The following is a 24,951-nucleotide window of genomic DNA, read 5'->3' as shown; positions in this document are numbered from 1 at the left end:
AGGCCAATGGGGTTATATTCCAGAGGGACATATTGCTGTCTCTGTCGTGCTATCCAGTTTGCCAGAGAAGTGGGGAATAGCCAGTAGCAAAAGGCCTCACCCAGCTTCCATGCAGTTGGCGAGGCCGGTGTTGCTCCCGCAGTGCATGTTAACAGCTCCAAGTTTAGATCCAGGCAGCCTGCATGTGAAACATAGACTTGCCCTGGGCCATAAGCTTCCCCACTGAGAAAACAATCATGGCTTTGAGGCCACACCCCTCCTTGTCTACCAACAATGGTGGTGGCTCCTGTGCTCCTATCTGCAGCAGTTCCTATTTGCCCCTGGATTCTGCTCAAGGAAGTTCGTGCCCACTTGAAATTGCCCAGAAATTCAGCTGCAAGCTTCCTTTCACCCAATGACTACTCCGTAATTCTGCTGGCTGCCTTCCCTGAGATCTCATGTGAGATATAGTCAGGGAATGACTTCCCTGGGCTTGCGCTGGAGACTGGGAGTACCTACAAGGTTGTTCCTGCTGTTGCTTATACTTTTACATTTTACGTGGCTCCCTAAATCCATTCCACCTCTAGGTAAGGTTAAATCCTTCTACTGTGATCTGGATTCTCGGATTCACCCAGGGGGTATGTGTTCAGAGGCAGGTTTTCCCCCTTCAAACTTTGGGAACTCACAGTTTTTCACCTGACTCACAGAGTTTGCAGGGATCCTTTCAAAAGATCTGTGAATTCATTTGGTTTTCCTGGTACTTTCCTGTGGTGGTTTTCAGAACGACAGTTCACTTTGTGAATCTCCACACACTGTTCTGTCCATCCACGTGGAAGATGCGCATTAGCTCTGCCTGCCATCCACCATCCTCCTACCATCTGACAGAAGAGTTTTTGAATAGGGAATATCATGATTAGATATACATTCTACAATGTTTAGAGAAAGGATTATAAAATGACAAAACTGAACTTGAGACACTAGAGTCTGGAGAGGGATAACAGTGATAATGGAACTTGAGAAGTTCAGGAATCAAGATCAGTAGGATTGATGGATGGCTGACAGGTAACAGTGATTACCCGGTTTCTTTCTTTCTTTCTTTTTTTTTTTTTTTGAGACGGAGTCTCGCTCTGTCGTCCAGGCTGGAGTGCAGTGGCCGGATCTCAGCTCACCGCAAGCTCCGCCTCCCGGGTTTACGCCATTCTCCTGCCTCAGCCTCCCGAGTAGCTAGGACTACAGGCACCCGCCACCTCGCCCGGCTAGATTTTTGTATTTTTTTTTTTAGTAGAGACGGGGTTTCACCTGGTTAGCCAGGATGGTCTCGATCTCCTGACCTTGTGATCTGCCCGTCTCGGCCTCCCAAAGTGCTGGGATTACAGGCTTGAGCCACCGCGCCTGGCCTTTTTTTTTTTTTTTTTTTATGAGACAGTCTTGCTCTGTCACCCAGGCTGGAGTGCAGTGGTACAATCTCAGCTCACCACAACCTCCACTTCTGGGTTCAAGCGATTCTCCTGCCTCAGTCTCTCGAGTAGCTGGGACTACAGGCGTGTGCCACCATGTTCAGCTAATTTTAATATTTTTTATTAGAGACAGGGTTTTGGCATGTTGGCCAGGCTGCTCTCGAACTCCTGACCTCAGGTGATCCACCTGCCTTGGCCTTGCAAAGTGCTGGGATTACAGGCATGAGCCACCACGCCCAACTGACTACCTGGTATCTACTGTGTAACACTGGATATATGGTGATGCCATTTACTGAGACAGGGAATAATAGAGATTTGTTTTTAGGTTGAGCACAGTGGCTCATGCTTGCAATCCCAGCACTGCTTGGGATTGCCCAGGATCACTTGAGCCCAGGAGTTCAAGACCAGCCTGGGCAACACAGTAAAACCTCATCTACACTTAAAAAAAAAAAAAAAAAAAAAAGTCAGCCAAGTGTAGTGGCACATGCCTGTAGTCCCAGCTACTCGGAAGGAGGCTGAGGCAGGAGGATCCCTTGAACCCAGGGGTTGAGGCTGCAGAGAGCCATGATCTTGCCACTGCACTCCAGCCTGGGTGACATTTCACACACACACACACACACACACACACACACACACACACACACACACAGACAGATACTTGTTTTCATTGCTGTGGTGGTTGGTTTGCAAGAAGGATAATGTGTGTCAGTGTTGTGGGGTTTTTTCCCCCAACTAAATTAGAATCTTTTTATTCTCTTAGTAATCTCTTCCAGAGTCAACTACTTCTATTGTAGGTGATAAAATCTGTAAGGCTCCACTTCAGATGTTGGCACTGCTATGAGCATGGTCTCTCCCTTTTACTGCAACTCAGAATTAAAATTTTTGCTTCTTATTTTTTATATTTCAGTTCCAGAAGTAGTTTCCGCCATAAAAGTTATCTAATGACAGTCTTATTCTTTCTAGTAGTAGCTTACTGCCAGGCTCTAGCTTCTCCAGGAACGTTACAAGATGGATTTAGTTTAAATATGTATTAAAATAAAAGGTATTCTCTCAAATGAGTTTAAATGCACTTTATTTTTAGACAACCTACATGGCACGTTTTTCTTAAAAACAATGCATCCACTCCACGCATCCACAGTCAAAATAAATGAAGAGCTCAAGATGACATCAGTCCCATTTGTCTTAAGTCCTGGTGTTGTATGGATGACAAGCAGTAGCCAGTTACGATGATAAGTGATAGATACAAAGCAATTGCCAAATGCTTTTAACATTTTTCCATTTCTGAACCACCCTTAAAGAAAATCATTTATGCAGTCACACTATCCTCATGATAGTTCAATAGAGCAACCATACCATCTGGATTCATGTTTTCACAAATAAAGAACTAGTAGTTTTTGCAATTAGCAAGGATGTGCAGCCTCTGTCGCAAAAGGTTTTACTCTTTCTGGTCTCTGTTCTTCAAGTTTGCCTTTGATTGTTATCATGTAATCTTTGATGTAGTTCTTGCAGGTGTTTTTAGTGAAGCTGGTTTCTTGCAAGTGATAGTTTGTGACAGCAACAACAACAGTGATAACTGTGGTTTTGGTACCTTCGCCCTCTGGACCTTCAGCAGAGGCATTTCCACCAATGAGGAAGTCATCAATGTTACCCTCTGTCTTACTGACCATCTTGCCCTCCACCACCAGGCACAGCCCATCTGCAATCTCGTAAATGTGAAGAACACCTATCTCATCACAGCTGATGAGATGCTGGTAAACAATCATGATGGCAGCTGAAGGGAGACAGAGGACAGCGGTGCTAGCTTAGCAGGAGCCAGGAGCTCTGGGCCAGGGTGGTGGAGCCAGAGCGCTCCAGGAATGGGGAACCATGGAAAAAGCTATGTCAGTTTTTTACGTATTGAGTTCAAGACGTCTTTAAGCACTTAAAATATTTAAGTAAGGTGTTCAGTAAGTTGTTAGATGTACGTATCAGGAGATTAAAGAAAAAGCAGAGCCTGCTGATAAACATTCATGAATTATCTGTGTAACTAACACTGAACTAATGAGAATAGAGAGCCCTGCTTAGGAAGAAATAGAAAAGAAAGGTAGACATTAAAATGGAACCAAGAGGAATACCTCAGCATTTAAAGAATAAATAGAGGCCAGGCACGGTGGCTCACGCCTGTAATCCCAGCACTTTGGGAAGCCAAGGTGGGCGGATCACGAGGTCAGGAGATTGAGACCATCCTGGCTAACATGGTGAAACCCCGTCTCTACTAAAAAAAATACAAGAAATTAGCTGGGCATGGTGGCGGGCGACTATAGTCCCAGCTACTCGGGAGGCTGAGGTAGGTGTCAGATTCAAAGAATAATGTTTCAAGGAGGACGTGGTTGGCATTGAAAGCTACTTTTCAAAGTAAAGTTAAGGTAATGAAAAATGCCATTTGGAATTAGTGGCATGGTGGTGCTTAATGAAGAGCTAATCCATTAGCATGATGGGGCAGAAGCCAGATTAGAATGAGCTGAATACTGAATGGGAAACAGGGAAATAGAAATGAGTTTGGTTGTAAAGCGAAGACAAGCTAAATCTGCGGTTGGAAAGCAAAGCAGGTTAAAGGTGGGGTTTTGATGTTTTGTTTTTTAAAAAACTTGACAGTGATTTGAAGATATTTAAAGCAAAACGATAAAAGCCAGTAGAGAGAGGCAGAAGTTGAAAATATAAGAAAGATAAGAGAAAATCAATAGTATAAGGTTCTTGAAGACGTAAGAAGGAATGAGATTCAGAGGGTATACAAAGGAGCAGTCCTTAGATAGGAGGACAGAAAATTCTTCAATGTGACAGGAAAGAACAATGAGGGAATAAAAGCAACTGCAGGTATGGCATGTGCATGTGTTAGCAGGAAATTACGGGAAATCCTGTCTGATGATTTTTATTTTTTCTGAAGCAGAAAGCAGTCATCTGCTAAAAGTCAGAAGGAAAGAGGGAGGGTGAGAGATCTGAAAACAGTGGAGGCTTAAATAGTTGCCCAGTCAGATTCCTGTGGGATGTTTATTTCTTGTTTGTTTTAACTTCATTCCATTACCGTTTTTTCTTTTTCTATACACTCATATTTAATTATAGTTTTGTAAAATGAAATAACTGCTTGAACAATTTCTCTGGTTTTATACACAACCCAAATATCAAATTCAATTTTGCTACTACCATCACAATGACAATTTATCCATAATGCTTCTTCCTATTAGCTCTTCTGTTTAAAACTCAAAAAGGAAGATCCATATATCATTTTACAGGAATTTCAGAACTACCCATCATGCTTACATATAGGTAAACAAGTACTTGGTATATCCACAAATTTTACCTTCACACATCTAGAAAATGCAGCATTTGTTCAGAGGACTTTATACCACATTACTTCTTTTTTTCAAAATGGCCTCAACAATTCTCCTCACCCTGTGCACATTGCTATTCATGCTGTGACTTTGCTTTTCCTACCGTCGGAGGTGGAGTCTGTTTCCTCACCCTACAAATCTGGGCTAGATTTTGCCCTACAGAATTTCATAGAAGTGACAGCAAATAACTTTCTAACCTAGAGTTTAAGAACCCTTATAGCTCCTGCTATCACTTTCTTGGAATGTGGTACTTCAAAATAAAAAAGCCCAAGCTAGCCTTCTGATAGATAATACCACAAAGAAAAAGTCCCAGCCAACAGTACCAACTTCCTGACACAAGAACAATTTCTCTGGTTTTATATACAAACCAAATAAATGAGAGAGAGTCATTTTAGACCATCTATACCCAGTTGAACCATCAGATGACTGCAGAAGGAACCCTAGATGAGATCAGCAAAAGAACTGCACACTTGAGACTAGTTCAAATTGCAAATTCACAGAATTGTGAGAAAATAAAACAACTATTTTAACCCAAAAAGTCTGAAACAATGACCTATTTGTGTTTTTTTTTGGGGGGGGGGGGCGTTGTTTGTTTTTCTGAGACAGGATCTCACTTTGTCACCCAAGCTGGAGTGCAGTGGCATGATCACGGCTCACTTCAGCCTTGACCTCCTGGGCTCAAGTGATCCTCCCACCTCAGCCTCTCGAGTAGCTCAGACTATAGGCACATGCTACCTCTCAACCAGCCGGTTTTTGCATTTTTGTAGAGATGGGGTTTACCATGTTGCCCAGGCTGGTCTCAAACTCCTGAGCTCAAGTAATCCACCCATCTTGGCCTCCCAAAGTGCTAGGATTATAGGTGTGAGCCACTGTGCCCAGCCACACAATTACCAAAATTTTAATTTATTTTCTATTTCAAAAATGGAGAAAAATGACTGAATATATAAATTTAGCACTTTTCTCATGGGACAATCATAAACAATATCACGTTTACATTTAATATTTGCTTGCACCTAAATTTAAGACTTCTTTAAAACAAAATTACCAGAATTATAGTCTTGAGATTCAGCCACTATCCATTTATTTATTTATCACCCTACTATGTTCCTGAACCAGAGAAACTGATCATATATCAGTGAACAAACAAACAAAAAATTTAAAAAGCCTTGCCCTCGCTTTTCACATTGGGGAGTTACAGACAACTCAATTCCAGAATACATTATTTTCTGATATATTAGTACTACAATGACATCCATAATTTTCAAGGGAAGAACAAGTACAGAGAAATGTGCATATTACACTAATAAGCACTCTTACCCTCATGCCAAGCACCAAGAACCCAATCTCTTCCATTAATGGGTACTTGCTGACCTGTTGCTGAATCTTCTCAGATGAGGCAAAAGGATCATAGCTTTTTTGCCCTATCTTTACATCCATTATACAGGGCTTATTAAATTTATGGGTCACATCTTCCAGTTTTAGGTATAAATCTGTTATTAAAGAAAAATATTAATTAGTAATAGGCAAACATATTACTACTCAAGTACTTGCCAGGGAAAAACAAAATGAGAAAATCTTAAAACAGAGAAAAAAGTTAAAATAAATGTAGAGTCAATAATTATTCTTACTCTACCTAAAAAAACAAAACAAAAATAAACCTAAACAACAAATTTATAACAAGTATAAACATCACAGAGAAACTTCTGCAGGAGGTGAATTAAATAAATTCAACCATTAGCAAAAGACAGCAGATACAAGGTTTCCAACAATATTAAAAAGGCAATGGGATCATTTCAAAAGTTTTTCCAGAATGCATTCCCCTTGTGAATACAATTTAAGCCATATGTTTCAGCAGATCTCTTAGTACTTTAATAATTTTTAAAAATTTATTCGTTTAAAATTAGTAATCGGAATAAATCCTTCCCACAGAGCAATACAACAGAAGTACAGATTAAGAAAGGGTAAACCAATCCAAATGATGATCATTGTCAAATATACATTTTAGTCTTACTAGTTTCAAAGGAAAAACAAGTATCTTGTTTTTCATTTTATTGAGATAGGGTCTTGCTTTGTTGCCTGGGCTAGAATGTAGTGGCCAATCTTAGCTCAGTGTAACCTCTGCTTCCCGGGATCAAGCAATTCTTGGGTGCCTCAGGCTGTCAAATAACTGGGATGACAGGCATGTACCACCGCCTGGCTAATTTTTATATTTTTAGTAGAGATGGTGTTTCGCCATGTTGGCCAGCCTGGTCTCCAACTTCTGGCCTCAAGTGATCTGCCTGTCTCGGCCTCCCAAACTGCTGAGGTTACAGGTGTGAGTCACCACGCTCAGCCCCTCTAGCTGTTTTTTGTTTTTTGTTTTTTGTTTTTTTTTTTAGAACACAGGCATTTCCCAAAAGTTGCTCTGTATATCTTGCTGGCATCCTACATACATCTTTCCACAAAAAAATTAAATAGAGATTCAAATATAGTATTATAAAAGCCCCAGTTATCATACACGGCTGACCTGCTTATAGTTTTAGTTTGAAAGCAAGGGTCCAGGTCCCCTGAGGGAAACAGTAAGGAAAGAAATTCTTCCCTCCTTTCCTGCGTTAAAGAATCGTCTCGGCTGAGCAAGGTACCTCATGCCTGTAATCCCAGAACTTTAGGAGGCCGAGGCAGGTGGATCACCTGAGGGTGAGAGTTCGAGACCAGCCTGACCAACATGGAGAAACCCTATCTCTTTTAAAAATACAAAATTAGCCAGGCATGGTGGCAGGCGCCTGTAATCCCAGCTACTTGGGAGGCTGAGGCAGGAAAATGGCTTGAACATGGGAGGCAGATGTTGTGGTGAGCCGAGATCGTGCCATTGCACTCCAGCCTGGGCAACAAGAGCAAAACTCCATTTCAAAAAAAAAAGAATTGTCTCAAAGTTCTGAATGAGATCATGACTCATTTTTTAGTTAGGAATGCAATAAGAAGTATTTCTACTCAAAGGCAGAAAAGATTACTTTCAACCAACGTGACAAATAAGATTAGAGAAGGTGTGTATTTTTTCTGAAATAAATAAAAGAGTACCGGGGTAAGAGAAGCCTTACTCTCTGATGTCCTTTCATTATCCCCATCCCACCAAGACTAGCATAGTTACTGAATTACAATAAAGAAGTTTGTGCTCAAACAAAAGTGAGAACCCAGTTAAGGCTTGAAAAGTTTTAAGCCTCTCAGATTTAAAAGGCATAAATCTTCTCCTTCAAAGGATAAGATATACTTTTTATGCTTTAAGAAGATGAGAGCAGGGTTATAACTCTGTAGAACTAAGTGAAGTTAAGCCCAAATATAACAAAAAAGTTATTGCAGTCCAAGGGAGCAGCACTGACACACCCAAGGAGCCCTCCACACTTGAAAGAAAGGTTCTCCTAGACAGACACCTTCAGGATAAGATAAAACAAAAGATCTTGACAGAGACATGAAACTGCTGTCTGTGAAAACTAATGGGACAAGTGGAAATATCCTGATCAAGGAGTTGGAACACACCCAAGCTTCTGTGTCTAGAAGATAACCACGGATGGTATGAGAGAAGAGAGCAGCACAGAACAGTTACCTTCAGATTTTCTCCTCCCATTTCCAACTACCTTATGCAAAAAGGAAGAAAACAGATCCAGCCCCTCTCTAGGGCTGCATGATAATTTCAGTAAAAAGACTTGAATTTCAAATATCAGAATAAAACTAATTAGATAGTAATACATAGTACAGTAGATCCTTGGCATTCACAAATTTATTATCATTAATTTAGACTCAAGGGACTCCAGAAATCTTACTGGGGTAAAGTTGTATATGGGAGTATAAAGATAGTGAGAGAACATAGCTAACTGTCATAGCATCTATATCTCACTGTAGGGTTAGTATCTTCTACCTGTCAACTTGATAGCGATTAAAAACAAACAACAAACTTTTTATGATAAGATAAAGATAACAGAACCTAGAGTAAAGGCTTTGCAAATCTGAAATAAAATCCCCTATCTCTTCCTTTTTCTCTTTGAAAGGAGTAAAATACAAATGCAAACTCTATATATAGTGGAAATACAATAAATGTTTGCTGAATGAATGAGTGTTTGCCCTTCCCATTCCTATTGTCTAGTGAAACTTCAGATGTGGCCTTCCTCACGCTATAATAAATTGAGGCACCCCTTCAGTAAATAGGGATGAATGCCATGGGTTTTATTTGATATTTAGTTACACTATCCAAACGTGTTTTTCTTTACTTTACTTTCAGGTCCTTATTATGTTTCATATGGTTGGAATTACCAAGTAACTGCTAAATTATTTATTAGCCTTCAGAAATAAAACTGTAAGTTAAGCCTATTGAAGACTGGTTTGGTGTTTTCTTTCTGTTCTCTAATCTTACATTTTTTTAAGTGAAAATAAGAACTTGAGATTCTCATTTCTACCTTTCCCTCTGAGTTAAAAAATAAACATCAAAACCTGCTTTAGAGATGCAGAATTCTTACAAAAGAATGCGATACCATGTATTTCACCACTTACTGCAAGTGTTTTTGAAAAAGGTAAATAGAAAAATAGGGTATGATCTGAGCATTGAGATTTTTACTGATTTTTTACAGGCTGTCATTAATAGAAATAAATCTGAATATTAATTCACCCTGAAAAATGCTATTAGCAAATTCTTTCCCTAGAATAGAGCTTAATTCAAGGTAGGTCAATCCTGAGACTCAATTACTTAAATGACCAAAGACATTTTACTACAGGGAGCCTCACTTACAAAGCAATATCAAATTCTGGATTAACAAAGGACACCTTTTCAGCTAGGCCCCTCTGGGTGTAGAGTGGAGCAGTATTTTTCCATTTCTAGGTCACAACCCATCATTGGATTATGAATTCAACTTAATAGGTTGTAACCAAAAGTTTCCTAAATGAAAGAGAAAAGAGAATATATGAGACTATCTCACATAGAGTAAGACTAAGTATTGTTGTCTGGGTTGGTCTCAGTCTTATAAACATTGAGTTGCAATGTAAAAATGTATTTATTACGTATCATAGACTAAGAAGTTTATTCCCCCCATGCCCTAAAGGCCCAGTGTTTTTTTTTTTTCCTTTTAGACAAAGAAGTTTTAAAAACATTTGACTAGATAGAATGTCACTACATCATTAGTATGTCTGCCCAGCTCAAGAACTATCCTCAGACCTACAGAATCCCTTTGCCAACACCATCATACTTTGGGAATCCAGCCCATGGGACACCGTCACTGACTGGGGCAGGAGCAAATACCTGATACAAGCTTGGCCAGTCTTGCCAATTTGGAACTGGAATGCAGAGAAAACCTGTTGCTAACCTCTGTGGGTGACTGGTACTATAACATGTAAGTCCCTTGGTAGGGAGGGGAGAGGTGTGGATAGCAAGGAAGGCAGAGGAGAGAACAGAAAGGGCTAACAAAATATGCAGAGAGAGATCTCCCTAGGCTTTGGGTTCGGATTCTAGTTCCAGTCCCATCTGAGACTGAGATGCATGGCCCTTGGCTTTCATAAGACCCCTCATATCCTTATAAGAACTTTTCGTTGTTGCTTAATCAAGTTCAAGTTCATTTCTATAACTTGTGCCCAAAGAATCTTAACTGAGATAATACAGTTTAAAGCAAATGCTTTAGAAGAAGAAAAAGGAGGCTCAAATTTCAACTCTACAATTTGTTAGCCTGTGACCTCAGGAGCACTTATCAAAACCTCAACTGTATGTAAAATGCAGATAATTATAGACTCTACCACACAGATATTAAGAAGACTAAATGAGATAATATGCAGTAAAGCACTTAGCATAGTGTCAGTCCTCACCCCATAAATGCAGGTTACACATTCCCACATACCCTCCAAAATAAATTTTCATGCATTCCATATATAATTACTGTCAAGGCGCACAGGTGAAGAAAACAGATAAAAACCTGCCTTCATAGAGCTGCTTTTGAAGAGTTGAAATCGCATTACGCTTAGCATAATTGCTGCTATGTATTTGGTACTCACTGAATATTAATTTTATCAGTATATATAAATATTAAACATGCAAGTCACTGATAAAATATTAAAACCTGCTAACCATGTTAGGTCACCAACAAGTCCAGGTCTAACTTCGATATTCAGTATAAATAAAAATATAAGATGATTCCCTGGAGTCTATTCTTATCCTTCCAGATGAGACAAACATAATAAACACAAAATTAAAAGATGTATTCACAACTCAATTATGCACTTGATAATGGATATTCTCCAACCCTCAGGCTAATATCAAGCCTTAGCCTTTAGTTAAATATTAAAAATAATACCTATATATAATAAACCTACTTATTGCAAATTGATTTCATCTCAAGTTAAAGTAACTCTCTTTTCCATGTGTCATGACTGCAAAACACACTCAATCTGACCACTAACCTCAAGTATGCCCTTAAAGTTGCTCAACTATCATGATCTGTTTCCCAAATCTCCTCACTTTTCCATCCTCTGAGACTACAATTTCATCCTTCCTTCCCCCATCATCCATAAGCTCAGCTTGCCTATTTTTTTTTTTAATTCTAAAGAAAAAGGTACAGCTTAGTCAAGGTTATAGATGGTAAACATTACTACAATAAATATGACAGCTAGGTTTTCTTTGATGCAATAGTAACATAAAAAAGATGACGGCAAATAAGAAATTTGTTCTAAGATTGATCCAAAAAAATCTAATGAACTAAAAATAAGACAGATTTTTGTTTTTGTTGTTTGAGACAGGGTCTCATTCTGTACAGCAGGATGGAGTACAGCAGTACAGTCATGGCTCACCGCAGCCTCGAACTCCTGGGCTAAAGTGATCCTCTCACTGCAGCCTCCTGAGTAGCTGGGACTACAGGTGCATGTTACCACACCCAGCTAATTTTTATTTTTTTCTTTTCTTTTCTTTTCTCTTTATTTTATTTTTGAAACAAGGTCTCTCTCTGTCTCCCAGGCTGGAGTGCAGTGGTGTGACCTTGGCTCACTGCAACCTCTGCCTCCTGGGTTCAAGCCAATTCTGTTGCCTCAGCCTCCTGAGTAGCTGGGACTATAGGCACCCACCACCATGCCCAGCTAATTTTTGTATTTTTAGTAGAGACAGGGTTTCACCATGTTTGCCAGGCTGGTCTTGAACTCCTGGCCTCAGGTGATCCACCCGCCTCAGCCTCCCAAAGTGCTGGGATTACAGACATTAGCCACTGCACCTGGCCTAATTTTTTTTTTTTTTTTTTTTTTTTTTTGAGACGGAGTCTCGCTCTGTCGTCCGGGCTGGAGTGCAGTGGCCGGATCTCAGCTCACTGCAAGCTCTGCTTCCTGGGTTTACACCATTCTCCTGCCTCAGCCTCCCGAGTAACTGGGACTACAGGCGCCCACCACCTCGCCCGGCTAGTTTTTTGTATTTTTTTAGTAGAGACGGGGTTTCACCGTGTTAGCCAGGATGGTCTTGATCTCCTGACCTCGTGATCCGCCCGTCTCGGCCTCCCAAAGTGCTGGGATTACAGGCTTGAGCCACCGCGCCCGGCCCACCTGGCCTAATTTTCAAAATTTGTTGTAGATACAGAGTCTTGTTATGTTGCCCAGGCTGGTCTTGAACTCCTGCCTTAAGAAATCCTCCGACCTTGGCCTCCCAAAGTGCTGGGATTACAGGTGAGAGCCACTGCGCCTGGCAAGATAGATGTGTTCTATCTGGAATAGTTTAAGTTCACTCTGTTCAAGGTCAAGAATATAAATTAGACTATATTAATATGATGTTTGGGAAATATCTGGTAAAATAATTATAATATTATTTCATATGATGCAGTTTATAAGGCAGAATTCTGAATATTAGAATAGAGATTATTTTTACATATCTATATACACAGACATGTGTATATCATAAAGATAGATAGCACAATTAACTAGATTTACTTTTATAACTCTGAAAACTCTATTTAGGACTCTTATGAAGCGACTCCTGCAGAAGTCTAAGGACTGGCACTTGTAAACCCCAGATCTAAGAGAGAGGGTCTGTAAAGTTTAGTGCTGGTACTTGTATAATAAATAAAAGGATATCTACTCTTCATAAATATGTGGAGTTCATTTCAAGAGGTAACAATGTTTAGAAATAAAGTTACGTTTAAGAGGCTATGGTCAATAACTTATCACTTATTAATTTATAGAAAGTATATAAAGAATTTCTATAGTCCCTTAATTTTTCTGAGGTAAAGATCATGAAAATGCCACGTGTTCAGAAATATAACACTTCCTGCTGTTTTAAGCAGACTACATAAGATCCCTCTGTGGCTTTACCAAGGACATTGTTTTCATGCTCAAAATATTTATATATTTCATGATGCTGATGACAGTATGAGATTATATTTGGTTAAGTGAAGTAACTCAGGAATGGAAAACCAAACATTGTATGTTCTCCCTCATAAGTCGGAGCAAAACTATGAGGATGCAAAGGCATAAGAATAATACAATGGACTTTGGGGATTCCGGGGAAAGGGCAGAAGGTGGGTGAGGGATAAAAGACTACACACTGGGTACAGTGTACAGTGCTCCGGCAATGGGTGCATCAAAATCTCAGAAATCACCACTAAAGAACTTATTCATGTAACCAAACACCACCTGTTCCCCAAAAACCTATTGAAATTTTAAAAAATTTAAAAATAAAGATTACACCAGGTTACTATGAATGAAACTTTTCTATCTTGCTAAACATATATAATTAAATACAATTATCTTAAACATAAGTTAAATATACATATTCTTTTATAAGTGTTAGGTATAAAAAAATTCCTTTGGCTAATTTTCTACTTCTATTCTTGGTATGCTAAGAAAGAGAGGCAAAAAGTGCCCTACAGAAAAATCTCAAAAAATCTACAGATAACTGAATAGTAAAGCTGAAATAACCAGTTCCTTTAAAGGGAAGGCAATAGGGAGGGCATTTAGGGAATTGAAGGAATACTTATTTATAGCCCCTTAATCAATATTGTTGATTTCATAAATCATGAAAATACAGGTTTCAAATTGCATTAAGTTTTTCCTCACCCTATCTGGAAAATCTACTAGGTATTAGCTACTAGTTTGATTTCTAAACCTCACAAAAAGGAGGAAAAGCCAGAGGAAGAACCACTGCTCAATTATGAAGCCAACTGGAAAAACAGATGATATGGTTTGGCTCTCTGTCCCCAACCAAATGTCATCTCTAATTGGAATCCCCATGTACTGAGGGAGGAACCTGTTGGGAGGTGATTGGATTATGGGAGCGTTTTCCCCCAAATTGTTCTTGTGATAGTGAAGGAGTTCTCATGAGATCTGATAGTTTTAAAAGTGGCAGTCTCCCCTGCACTTTCTCTTTCCTGCCGCCATGTAAGACCTGCCTTGTTTTCCCTTCACCTTCCCCCATGATTCTAAGTTTCCTGAGGCCTCCCCAGCCATGCAGAACTATGAGTCAACAAAACCACTTTTCTTTATAAATTATCCAGTCTCAGGTAGTATCTTTAAAGCAGTATGAAAATGGACTAATACGATAAGACCTTTCTTTTCCACATCAATCTCCAGCTATTCCTGAGAACAATACAAGTTGAAAGCAGAAAGAATAGTAAGTAGAGACTTTGGGTCCACAGATTAGGGGTGAAGGAAGAGGGATGCAACAGACATGTATGTCAGCTTGTTTCAGTTCATGCCTCCTGCAACATGACTAGTAGCTAGCTCCAGAAAACTACCAAACAGGCTAGAGATTACATTTTGAAAAGTCTCAATTTTTTCAAACCTACTAAAGGTTATACTTTTCTATCCCTCCAAATAATTATATTCAAAGGTTTTTGATGCTACTATGTATTAGCCTCTTATGTGTTTATACACAGGTACAAATGATACTTATTTGTATGAATAGCATGAAATGTTCAAAGATAATTGCCAACAAATGTTATATTTTTAAATTCCAGGGCAGTTCCAAGATGGCCAAATAGGAACAGCTCCAGTCTACAACTCCCAGCATGAGAGATGCACAAGACGGGTGATTTCTGCATTTCCAACTGAGGTACTGGGTTCATCTCACTGGGGCTTGTCCGACAGTGGGTGCAGCCCACTGAGCATTAGCTGAAGCAGGGTGAGGCATTGCCTCACCCAGGAAGCCAAGAGGTCAGGGAATTCCCATCCCTAGCCAAGGGAAGCTGTGACAGATGGCACCTGGAAAACTGGGTCACTCCCACCCTAATACTGTGCTTTTCCAAGGGTCTTAGCAAATGGCACAGCAGGAGATTACATCCCAGGCCTGGCATAGAGGGTCCCACACCCACAGAGCCTCGCCCATTGCTAGCACAGTCATCTGAGATGGAACTGCAAGGTGGCAGCAAGGTTGGGGTTTGGGTGCCCACCATTACTGAGGCTTCAGTAGGTAAACAAAGCAGTCAGAAAGCTTGAACTGGGTGGACCCCACTGCAGCTCAAGGAGGCCTGCCTGCCTCTGTAGACTCCACCTCTGGGGGCAGGGCAAAGCCAAACAGAAGGCAGTAGAAACCTCTGCAGATTTAAATGTCCCTCTCTGACAGCTTTGAAGAGACTAGTGGTTGTCCCAAAATGGAGGTTGAGATCTGAGAACGGACAGACTGCCTCCTCAAGTGGGTCCCTGACCCCCGAGTAGCCTAACCGGGAGGCACCCCCCAGGAGGGGCAGACTGACACCTCACACAGCTGGGTACCCCTCTGAGACGAAGCTTCCAGAGGAAAGATCAGGCAACAACATTTGCTGTTCAGCAATATTCACTGTTCTGCAGCCTCCACTGCTGATACCCAGGCAAACAGGGTCTGGAATGGGACCTCCAGCAAACTCCAACAGACCTGCAGCTGAGGGTCCTGACTGTTAGAGGGAAAACTAACAAACAGAAAGGACACCCACACTGAAACCCCATTTGTACGTCACCATCATCAAAGACCAAAAGTAGATAAAACCACAAAGATGGGGGAAAAAAAGAGCAGAAAAGCTGAAAATTCTAAAAATGAGAGCACCTCTCCCCCTCCAAAGGAATGCAGCTGCTCGCCAGCAACAGAACAAAGCTGGACGGAGAATAACTTTGACGAGTTGAGAGTAGGCTTCAGATGATCAAACTTCTCCAAGATAAAGGAGGAAGTTCGAACCCATGGCAAAGAAGATAAAAGCCTTGAAAAAAGATTAGACGAATGGCTAACTAGAATAAACAGTGTAGAGAAGTCCTTAAATGACCTGATGGAGCTGAAAACCATGGCATGAGAACTACATGATGAATGCACAAGCTTCAGTAGCCGAGTCGATCAACTGGAAGAAAGGGTAGCAGTGACTGAAGATCAAATGAATGAAATGAAGCAAGAATAGAAGTTTAGAGAAAAAAGAGTAAACAGAAACGAAAAAATCCTCTAAGAAATATGGGACTATAAGAAAAGACCAAATCTATGTTTGATTGGTGTATCTGAAAGTGACAGGGAGAATGGAACCAAGTTGGAAAACACTCTGTAGGATATTATCCAGGAGAACTTCCCCAATCTAGCAAGGCAGGCCAATATTCAAATTCAGGAAATACAGAGAATGCCACAAAGATACTCCTCGAGAAGAGCAATTCCAAGACGCATAATTGTCAGATTCACCAAAGTTGAAATGAAGGAAAAAATGTTAAGGGCAGCCAGAGAGAAAGGTCGGGTTACCCACAAAGTTAAGCCCATCAGACTAACAGCAGATCTCTCAGCAGAAACTCTACAAAGTCAGAAAACAGTGGGGGCCAATACTCAACATTCTTAAAGATAAGAATTTTCAACCCAGAATTTCATGTACAGCCAAACTAAGCTTCATAAGTGAAGGAGAAATAAAATCCTTTACAGACAAGCAAATGTTGAGAGATTTTGTCACCACCAAGCATGCCCCACAAGAGCTCCTGAAGGAAGCATTACACATGGAAAGGAACAACCAGTACAAGCCACTTCTAAAACATGCCAAATTGTAAAGACCATCGATGCCAGGAAGAAACTGCATCAACTAATGAGCAAAATAACCAACTAACATCATAATGACAAGATCAAATTTACACATAATAATATTAAACTTAAATGTAAATGGGCTAAATGCTCCAATTAAAAGACACAGACTGGCAAACTGGATAAAGAGTCAAGACCCATCAGTGTGCTATATTCAGGAGACCCATCTCACGTGCAGAGACACACATAGGCTCAAAATAAAGGGATGGAGGAGGATCTACCCAGCAAATGGAAAGCAAAAAAAAAGCAGAGGTTGCAATCCTAGTCTCTGATAAAACAGACTTTAAACCAACAAAAGATCAAAAGAGACAAAGAAGGCCATTACACAATAGTAAAGGGATCACTCAATTCAACAAGTAGAGCTAACTATCCTAAATATATATTCACCCAACACAGGAGCACCCAGATTCATAAAGCAAGTCCTGAGAGACCTAAAAAGACTTATACTCCCACACAATAATAATGGGAGACTTTAACACCCCATTGTCAACATTAGACAGATCAACGAGACAGAAGGTTAAGAAGGATATCCCAGGACTTGAACTCAGCCCTGCACCAAGCAGACCTAATAGACATCTACAGAACTCTCCACCTCAAATCAACAGAATATACATTCTTTTCAGCATCACATCACACTTATTCCAAAATTGACCACATAGTTGAAAGTAAAGCACTCCTCAGCAAATGTAAAAGAACAGAAATTATAACAAACTGTCTCTCAGACCACAGTGCAATCAAACTAGAACTCAGGATTAAGAAACTCACTCAAAACTGCTCAATTACATGGAAACTGAACAACTTGCTCCTGAATGACAACTGGGTACATACCGAAATGAAGACAGAAATAAAGATGCTCTTTGAAAACAATGAGAATAAAGACACATGTACCAGAATCTCGGGGACACATTTAAAGCAGTGCGTAGAGGGAAATTTATAGCACTAAATCCCACAAGAGAAAGCAGGAAAGATCTAAAATTGACACCCTAACATCACAATTAAAAGAACTAGAGAAGCCAGAGAAAACACATTCAAAAGCTAGCAGAAGGCCAGAAATAACTAAGATCAGAGCAGAACTGAAGGAGACAGATACAAAAAGCCCTTAAAAAAAATCAATGAATCCAAGAGCTGGTGTTTTGAAAAGATCAACAAAATTGATAGACCACTAGCAAGACTAATAAAGAAGAAAAGAGAGAAGAATCAAATAGATGCAATAAAAAATGATAAAGGGGATATCACCACTGATCCCACAGAAATACAAACTATTATCAGAGAATACTATAAACAACTCTACGCAAATAAACTACAAAATCTAGAAGAAATGGATAAATTCCAGGACACATACACCCTCCCAAGACTAAACCAGGAAGAAGTTGAATCCCTGAATAGACCAATAGCAGGCTCTGAAATTGAGGCAATAATTAATAGCCTACCAACCAAGAAAAGTCCAGGACCAGACGTATTCACAGACAAATTCTACCAGAGGAACGAAGAGGAGCTGGTACCATTCCTTCTGAAACTATTCCAATCAATAGAAAAAGAGGGAATCCTCTCTAACTCATTTTATGAGGCCAACATCATCCTGACACCAAAGGCCAGCAGAGACACAACAAAAAAAGAGCATTTTAGACCAATATCCCTTATGAACATCTATGCAAAAATCCTCAATAAAATACTGGCAAACCGAATCCAGCAGCACATCAAAAAGCTTATCCACCATGATCAAGTCAGCTTCATCCCTGGGATGCAGGGCTGGTTCAACATACACAAATCAATAAATGTAATCCAGCATATAAACAGAATCAAAGACAAAAACCACATGATTATCTCAACAGATGTAGAAAAGGCCTTTGACAAAATTCAAAGCCCTTTCGACGCGACGTATCTCAAAATACCAAGAGCTATTTATGACAAACCCACAGCCAATATGATACTGAATGGGCAAAAACTGGAAGCATTCCCTTTGAAAACTGGAACAACACAGGGATGCCCTCTCTTACCACTCCTCAACATAGTGTTGGAAGTTCTGGCCAGGGCAATCAGGCAGGAGAAAGAAATAAAGGGTATTCAATTAGGAAAAGAGGAAGTCAGATTGTCCCTGTTTGCAGATGACATGATTGTATATTTAGAAAACCCCATCGTCTCAGCCCAAAAGCTCCTTAAGCTGATAAGCAACTTCAGCAAAGTCTCAGGATACAAAATCAATGTGGAAAAATCACAAGCGTTCTTATACACCAATAACAGACAAACAGAGTGAAATCATGAGTGAACTCCCATTCACCATTGCTTCAAAGAGAATAAAATACCCAGGAATCCAACTCACAAGGGATGTGAAAGGACCTCTTTAAGGGGAATTACAAATCACTGCTCAATGAAATAAAAGAGGACACAAACAAATGGAAGAACGAACATTCCATGCTCATGGCTAGGAAGAATCAATATCATGAAAATGGCCATACTGCCCATGGTAATGTATGCCATCCCCATCAAGCTACCAATGACTTTCTTCACAGAATTGGAAAAAACTACTTTAAAGTCCATATGGTACCAAAAAACAGCCTGCACTGCCAAGTCAATCCTAAGCCAAAAGAACAAAGCTAGAGGCATCAAGCTACCTGACTTCAAACTATACTACAAGGCTACAGTAACCAAAATAGCATGGTACTGGTACCAAAACAGAAAAGATAGACCAATGGAACAGAACAGAGGCCTCAGAAATAATACCACACATCTACAACTATCTGATCTTTGACAAACCTGACAAAAACAAAAAATGGGGAAAGGATTCCCTATTTAATAAATGGTGCTTGGAAAACTGGCTAGCTATATGTAGAAAGCTGAAACTGGATCTCTCCCTTACATCTTATACAAAAATTAATTCAAGATGGATTAAAGACTTAAATGTTAGACCTAAAACCATAAAAACCCTAGAAGAAAACCTAGACAATACCATTCAGGACATAGGCATGGGCAAGGACTTCATGTCTAAAACACCAAAAGCAATGGCAACAAAAGCCAAAATTGACAAATGGGATCTAATTAAACTAAAGAGCTTCTGCATGGCAAAAGAAACTACCATCAGAGTGAACAGGCAACCTACAGAATGGGAGAAAATTTTTGCAATCTACTCATCTGACAAAGGGCTAATATCCAGAACCTACAAAGAACTCAAACAAATTTACAAGAAAAAAACAAACAACCCCATCCAAAAGTGGGTAAAGGATAATAAATAAATAAAATAAAATAAAATTCCACTGCTCACGTGCTAAAAGTAGATAATAGCGATGATTGTACAATTCTGTGAACACACAAGAAACCACTGAGTTGTATACTTTAAATGGATCAGTTTTATGGTATATAAATTATATCTCAATAAAACTATCATAACAAAATTAAAAGAAAAAACCTCATTGGTCAAAACATTCTTATTGTTCAAATTATTATATGATAGTTTGTTGAACAAGTTGGCTTTCAGCATTTTACTACTTTGGATTATTAAAAACAGTATCAGCTTTATAAAATTCTACCCTGAACACATAAGAAAAGATACCCCAACAACAAGAACAAAAACCAACAGGAAATAATGTCATTAATTTAAGACTATGTAAAACACAGTAATGCAAACTGTAGTATTCTACTAAAACTCAAGCAAATATGTTTTTATGATCCTGTGAGCTAAACATGTACATACACTGCCATCTTCTATTTCTTTCATTTGCAATCCAAAGGATAAAAACAGAAAGATGATTCTATGAAGTTGCCAGTAAAATCAAAAGAAAACAATCTGCATGGTCCAACAGTTTTGCCCCACTTCTTCCAGAGCTAACAAAGTAGGAAAGAAGTAGAAAATCCCTTGAAGCAACTGTTGGTACTACTGGACCACCGTGTTATCATATATACTTTATTTCTTGTCCTTTTTCCCCTTCAGTTTATGTTTTCTCCTCTCTTCACTCAGCTTCCTCACTTCATCCTCTCATCTTAGTAGCACAATATCTCCAAAAATGGAGATATTTGAAAATAAATATCTCCATTTATTTTCAAATGAGAGAATTAGAGGTTATAAAATATTTTCACATAAGATAACATGCATCTTTACAACTCAGTGGTATTACTTTCTATTAGTAGAAGGTGGAGCTCAAAAAGATTACTGAGTTAGCCAAGTTCACAAAATTTGTAAATAACCAAGACAGGGGCCAAATATTTTTACTTCAAAGTTACTGCTCCTTCTATATTAGCATAGCTGAACTTCAAGATTATATAGTACTGAAGACCAAAAAGGTTGATTACTAGCAATCCCTTGATTATTTAAATTATATGCTAGTAATCCTAAACTAAAAATGTTATCTTTAATTAAAATATTTCTTCTCTTATCCAAATTCTTTCTGTATACTCTATTCATAGTAATTATGCTATGTTTGCTGTTATTCTACTCTTTCCAAACAATCTTTTAAACTAAGCGTTTAATTATCTAGATTTTTAATCAAACACCATCCTCAGCAACCTTCATTAATTTTTCAGCGTCACTTTACTGAGGAATAATGATTTACTCTAAATTAAACAGCAATCAGTAGCAAAGTTCATTGGAATCTAGATACTGTACCTTCTCCTTTCCTTTATCTCATTTATAGCATTCCTGAAAACTTCCACTTACAGCAAAGGGGGAAAAAAAAGGAAGGCATGAAATGAGTTTGTGAGAGATTATATAGGGAATGATGACCAAAGGGCAATCATAATGACTTGTAAAGTAATTTAAGCAAAATGTTGACCTGAACCATAGACACATAGATATATTTAGGACTAAAAAGACCTGTAAGCCCACAAAAAAGAAGGAAGGAATTAAGGGAGGGAGGAAAAAAGATAGTTAATAGAGCTTCAGCTCACTTTCTTTTTTTTATACAATTAAAGTACAAAGGAATCATAAATACTCAAGGGAGATACGGATTTACTATTAGCTAGCTGAGGATACTCACAGATAACAGGGTTCCCTATTAGTGAATCCTGGCACACAAAGTCAGTAAGTTAAAGGAAGACAAGAATTGACCAAAGGATTAGGCAGGCTCACACTGGAATCCCCTTCTCTTTCTGTCCTCCAAGTGTGGATCAAGAATTATCCACATCAGAAACACCCATGGCTTTTATTTAACAGTTATATCACTATACTCCAACATAGACCTGTATAAACAAAATGTCTGGGAGTTGGACTTTTATATTTGCATTTTAACAAGACCATAGGTTATTTTTAAACCCACTGAAGTTTGAAGCCCTTTCGCCTCAATTCACCTTTGTCAATGGTCAGTCAAGCTGCTTGTTTAATTAAATTGTGTCTGCTTTGGCAAATGCCTTCTGGGGGCAAATACTGCTTCAGGTATTAGTTAATCTCAAAAAAGAGAAATTCTGTGTCCTTATTTAGGTCATTTTATTCCCTATAAAACTTACCAGTGTTTTTCAAAAGACTGTAATTTAAAGCCTGGAGGTGAGGGATGAAGGAATAGGATAAGAGACAGGGAGGAAGTCATGCAGAGACAATATTTTTCTTGATTTTGTAAAAATTACTCAAAATGGGAAAAGAAACTACACAATAAATTAGGACAGAACATCTGCAAATTAAGATAGTATTAAGTATATATGCTTCCATTCAACTATAAGAGATTGGCCATTTACTTGTACATGCCACTTTAAAAATCATTATGAAAACAAAAGTATTAATAAGTTTCATTTAGTGAAAGAAAGATTAGAAAGCAAAACATATATATTCTGTGTTTTTATAATATATACTATGTTAAAGTTTAATTTTATATAAGGCCTTTAAAGAAGGTACACTCATAAATTAAAACTGAAAGATAATTTTTATGAAAAGATTACCGTTTGGTGCAGTGGGAGGTGACCAGATGCCATAATATTTTGGCAAATATTTTCGTAGCTCTAGAAGAACACCATCAAAACAGTCAGCAGCATAAACCTGAAACAGAGAAATATAACATTGCTAGGTTCTTACAATGCTTTGTAACTGCGCTGCACATTTCTCAAATAAAATATATTATGTTGAATTATAATTCATCTGGTATGGCTTCAATTGCAAGTAAATTTGAAACAAGCAAAAAATATTACTGTGTGTCTCCAATGAGTAACTATGTATTATTTAGAGTACACTCTTGTTCGTTATCTAATTCTAGCCTTTTACTATCCTTGAACTATTTTATAACTTTGTAAGTTATAGATGCTGATAGCAAATGCAAAATAACTCTTGTCCATAGACATGTAAATATATTCTGGCCACAGGATGTTCTTCTGACTTTCCTCCATGCACGCTGAGAGGAGGAAATGTAGTGGCAATATGAAAATTCACGTCAAACTTCCATTATTCCAGATAAATGTGTGTTTCTTTAACTTCTCTTTTGAACAAGTTTTAACATCTATCTGGTTCCCTCATTAAACAATACGTTAAAGCAAATCTTTAACACATATTTATTTTATATCTATAAGGTGATTTTTGCTTTTATCTTTTTTTAAAAATATCCTTTAACACAGTGTAAGTCTAATTGCTGCTCATTTAATTCCTTGATTTGTAACCGTTAATAATTCTAAAAGATACTAGAAAATTCTAATATCCTAGAACTAGATTCTAGTTTTCCTAGAAGAAAAGAGAGAATATTTTTTGTTTAAAAAATGACATGTGGAGGGGCGGAGCAAGATGGCCGAATAGGAACAGCTCCAGTCTCCAACTCCCAGCACGAGCAACACAGAAGACCGGTGATTTCTGCATTTTCAACTGAGGTACTGGGTTCATCTCACTGGGGAGTGCCGGACGATCGGTGCTGGTCAGCTGCTGCAGCCCGACCAGCAAGAGCTGAAGCAGGGCGAGGCATTGCCTCACCTGGGAAGCGCAAGGGGGAAGGGAATCCCTTTTCCTAGCCAGGGGAACTGAGACACACAACACCTGGAAAATCGGGTAACTCCCACCCCAATACTGCGCTTTAAGCAAACAGGCACACCAGGAGATCATATCCCACACCTGGCCGGGAGGGTCCCACACCCACGGAGCCTCCCTCATTGCTAGCACAGCAGTCTGTGATCTACCGGCAAGGCAGCAGCGAGGCTGGGGGAAGGGCGCCCGCCATTGCTCAGGCTTAAGTAGGTAAACAAAGCTGCTGGGAAGCTCGAACTGGGTGGAGCTCACAGCAGCTCAAGGAAACCTGCCTGTCTCTGTAGACTCCACCTCTGGGGACAGGGCAATAACAAACACAGCCGAAACCTCTGCAGACGCAAACGACTCTGTCTGACAGCTTTGAAGAGAGCAGTGGATCTCCCAACACGGAGGTTGAGATCTGAGAAGGGAGAGACTCCCTGCTCAAGTGGGTCCCTGACCCCTGAGTAGCCTAACTGGGAGACATCCCCCACTAGGGGCAGTCTGACACCCCACACCTCACAGGGTGGAGTACACCCCTGAGAGGAAGCTTCCAAAGCAAGAATCAGACAGGTACACTCGCTGTTCAGAAATATTCTATCTTCTGCAGCCTCTGCTGCTGATACCCAGGCAAACAGGGTCTGGAGTGGACCTCAAGCAATCTCCAACAGACCTACAGCTGAGGGTCCTGACTGTTAGAAGGAAAACTATCAAACAAGAAGGACACCTACACCAAAACCCCATCAGTGCATCACCATCATCAAAGACGAGAGGCAGATAAAACCACAAAGATGGGGAAAAAGCAGGGCAGAAAAGCTGGAAATTCAAAAAATAAGAGCACATCTCCCCCGGCAAAGGAGCGCAGCTCATCGCCAGCAATGGATCAAAGCTGGACGGAGAATGACTTTGACGAGATGAGAGAAGAAGGCTTCAGTCCATCAAATTTCTCAGAGCTAAAGGAGGAATTACATACCCAGCACAAAGAAACTAAAAATCTTGAAAAAAAAGTGGAAGAATTGATGGCTAGAGTAATTAATGCAGAGAAGGTCATAAACGAAATGAAAGAGATGAAAACCATGACATGAGAAATACATGACAAATGCACAAGCTTCAGTAACCGACTCGATCAACTGGAAGAAAGAGTATCTGCGATTGAGGATCAAATGAATGAAATGAAGCGAGAAGAGAAACCAAAAGAAAAAAGAAGAAAAAGAAATGAACAAAGCCTGCAAGAAGTATGGGATTATGTAA

General features: G+C 39.4%; 3 protein-coding genes and 1 pseudogene across 6 annotated transcripts in view; 2 read left to right on the top strand and 2 right to left on the bottom strand.

Annotated features, from left to right (window-relative positions):
* The window catches only part of PHYHIPL (phytanoyl-CoA 2-hydroxylase interacting protein like), a 1,239,789-nt gene that overhangs the window by 161,499 nt on the left and 1,053,339 nt on the right, over positions 1-24,951 (top strand). The window lies entirely within an intron of this gene.
* The window catches only part of CISD1 (CDGSH iron sulfur domain 1), a 1,082,448-nt gene that overhangs the window by 996,084 nt on the left and 61,413 nt on the right, over positions 1-24,951 (top strand). The window lies entirely within an intron of this gene.
* IPMK (inositol polyphosphate multikinase) overlaps positions 1-24,951 on the bottom strand; it is an 84,296-nt gene that overhangs the window by 21,607 nt on the left and 37,738 nt on the right. For both annotated transcript variants that reach the window (XM_050803058.1, XM_050803057.1), the window contains exons 3-4: positions 22,659-22,755; positions 6,122-6,294 (exon numbers count right to left, since the gene is read on the bottom strand). In XM_050803058.1, coding sequence (XP_050659015.1) covers positions 6,122-6,294; positions 22,659-22,755 — 270 coding nt within the window. The remainder of the gene's footprint in view (positions 1-6,121; positions 6,295-22,658; positions 22,756-24,951) is intronic.
* LOC126962171 (translationally-controlled tumor protein-like) lies at positions 51-3,761 on the bottom strand (annotated as a pseudogene).

The sequence above is a fragment of the Macaca thibetana genome, chromosome 9 (assembly GCF_024542745.1).
Source record: "Macaca thibetana thibetana isolate TM-01 chromosome 9, ASM2454274v1, whole genome shotgun sequence".
In the NCBI taxonomy this organism is placed as follows: Eukaryota; Metazoa; Chordata; class Mammalia; order Primates; family Cercopithecidae; genus Macaca; species Macaca thibetana.
This window is presented reverse-complemented; position numbering and strand designations above follow the sequence as displayed.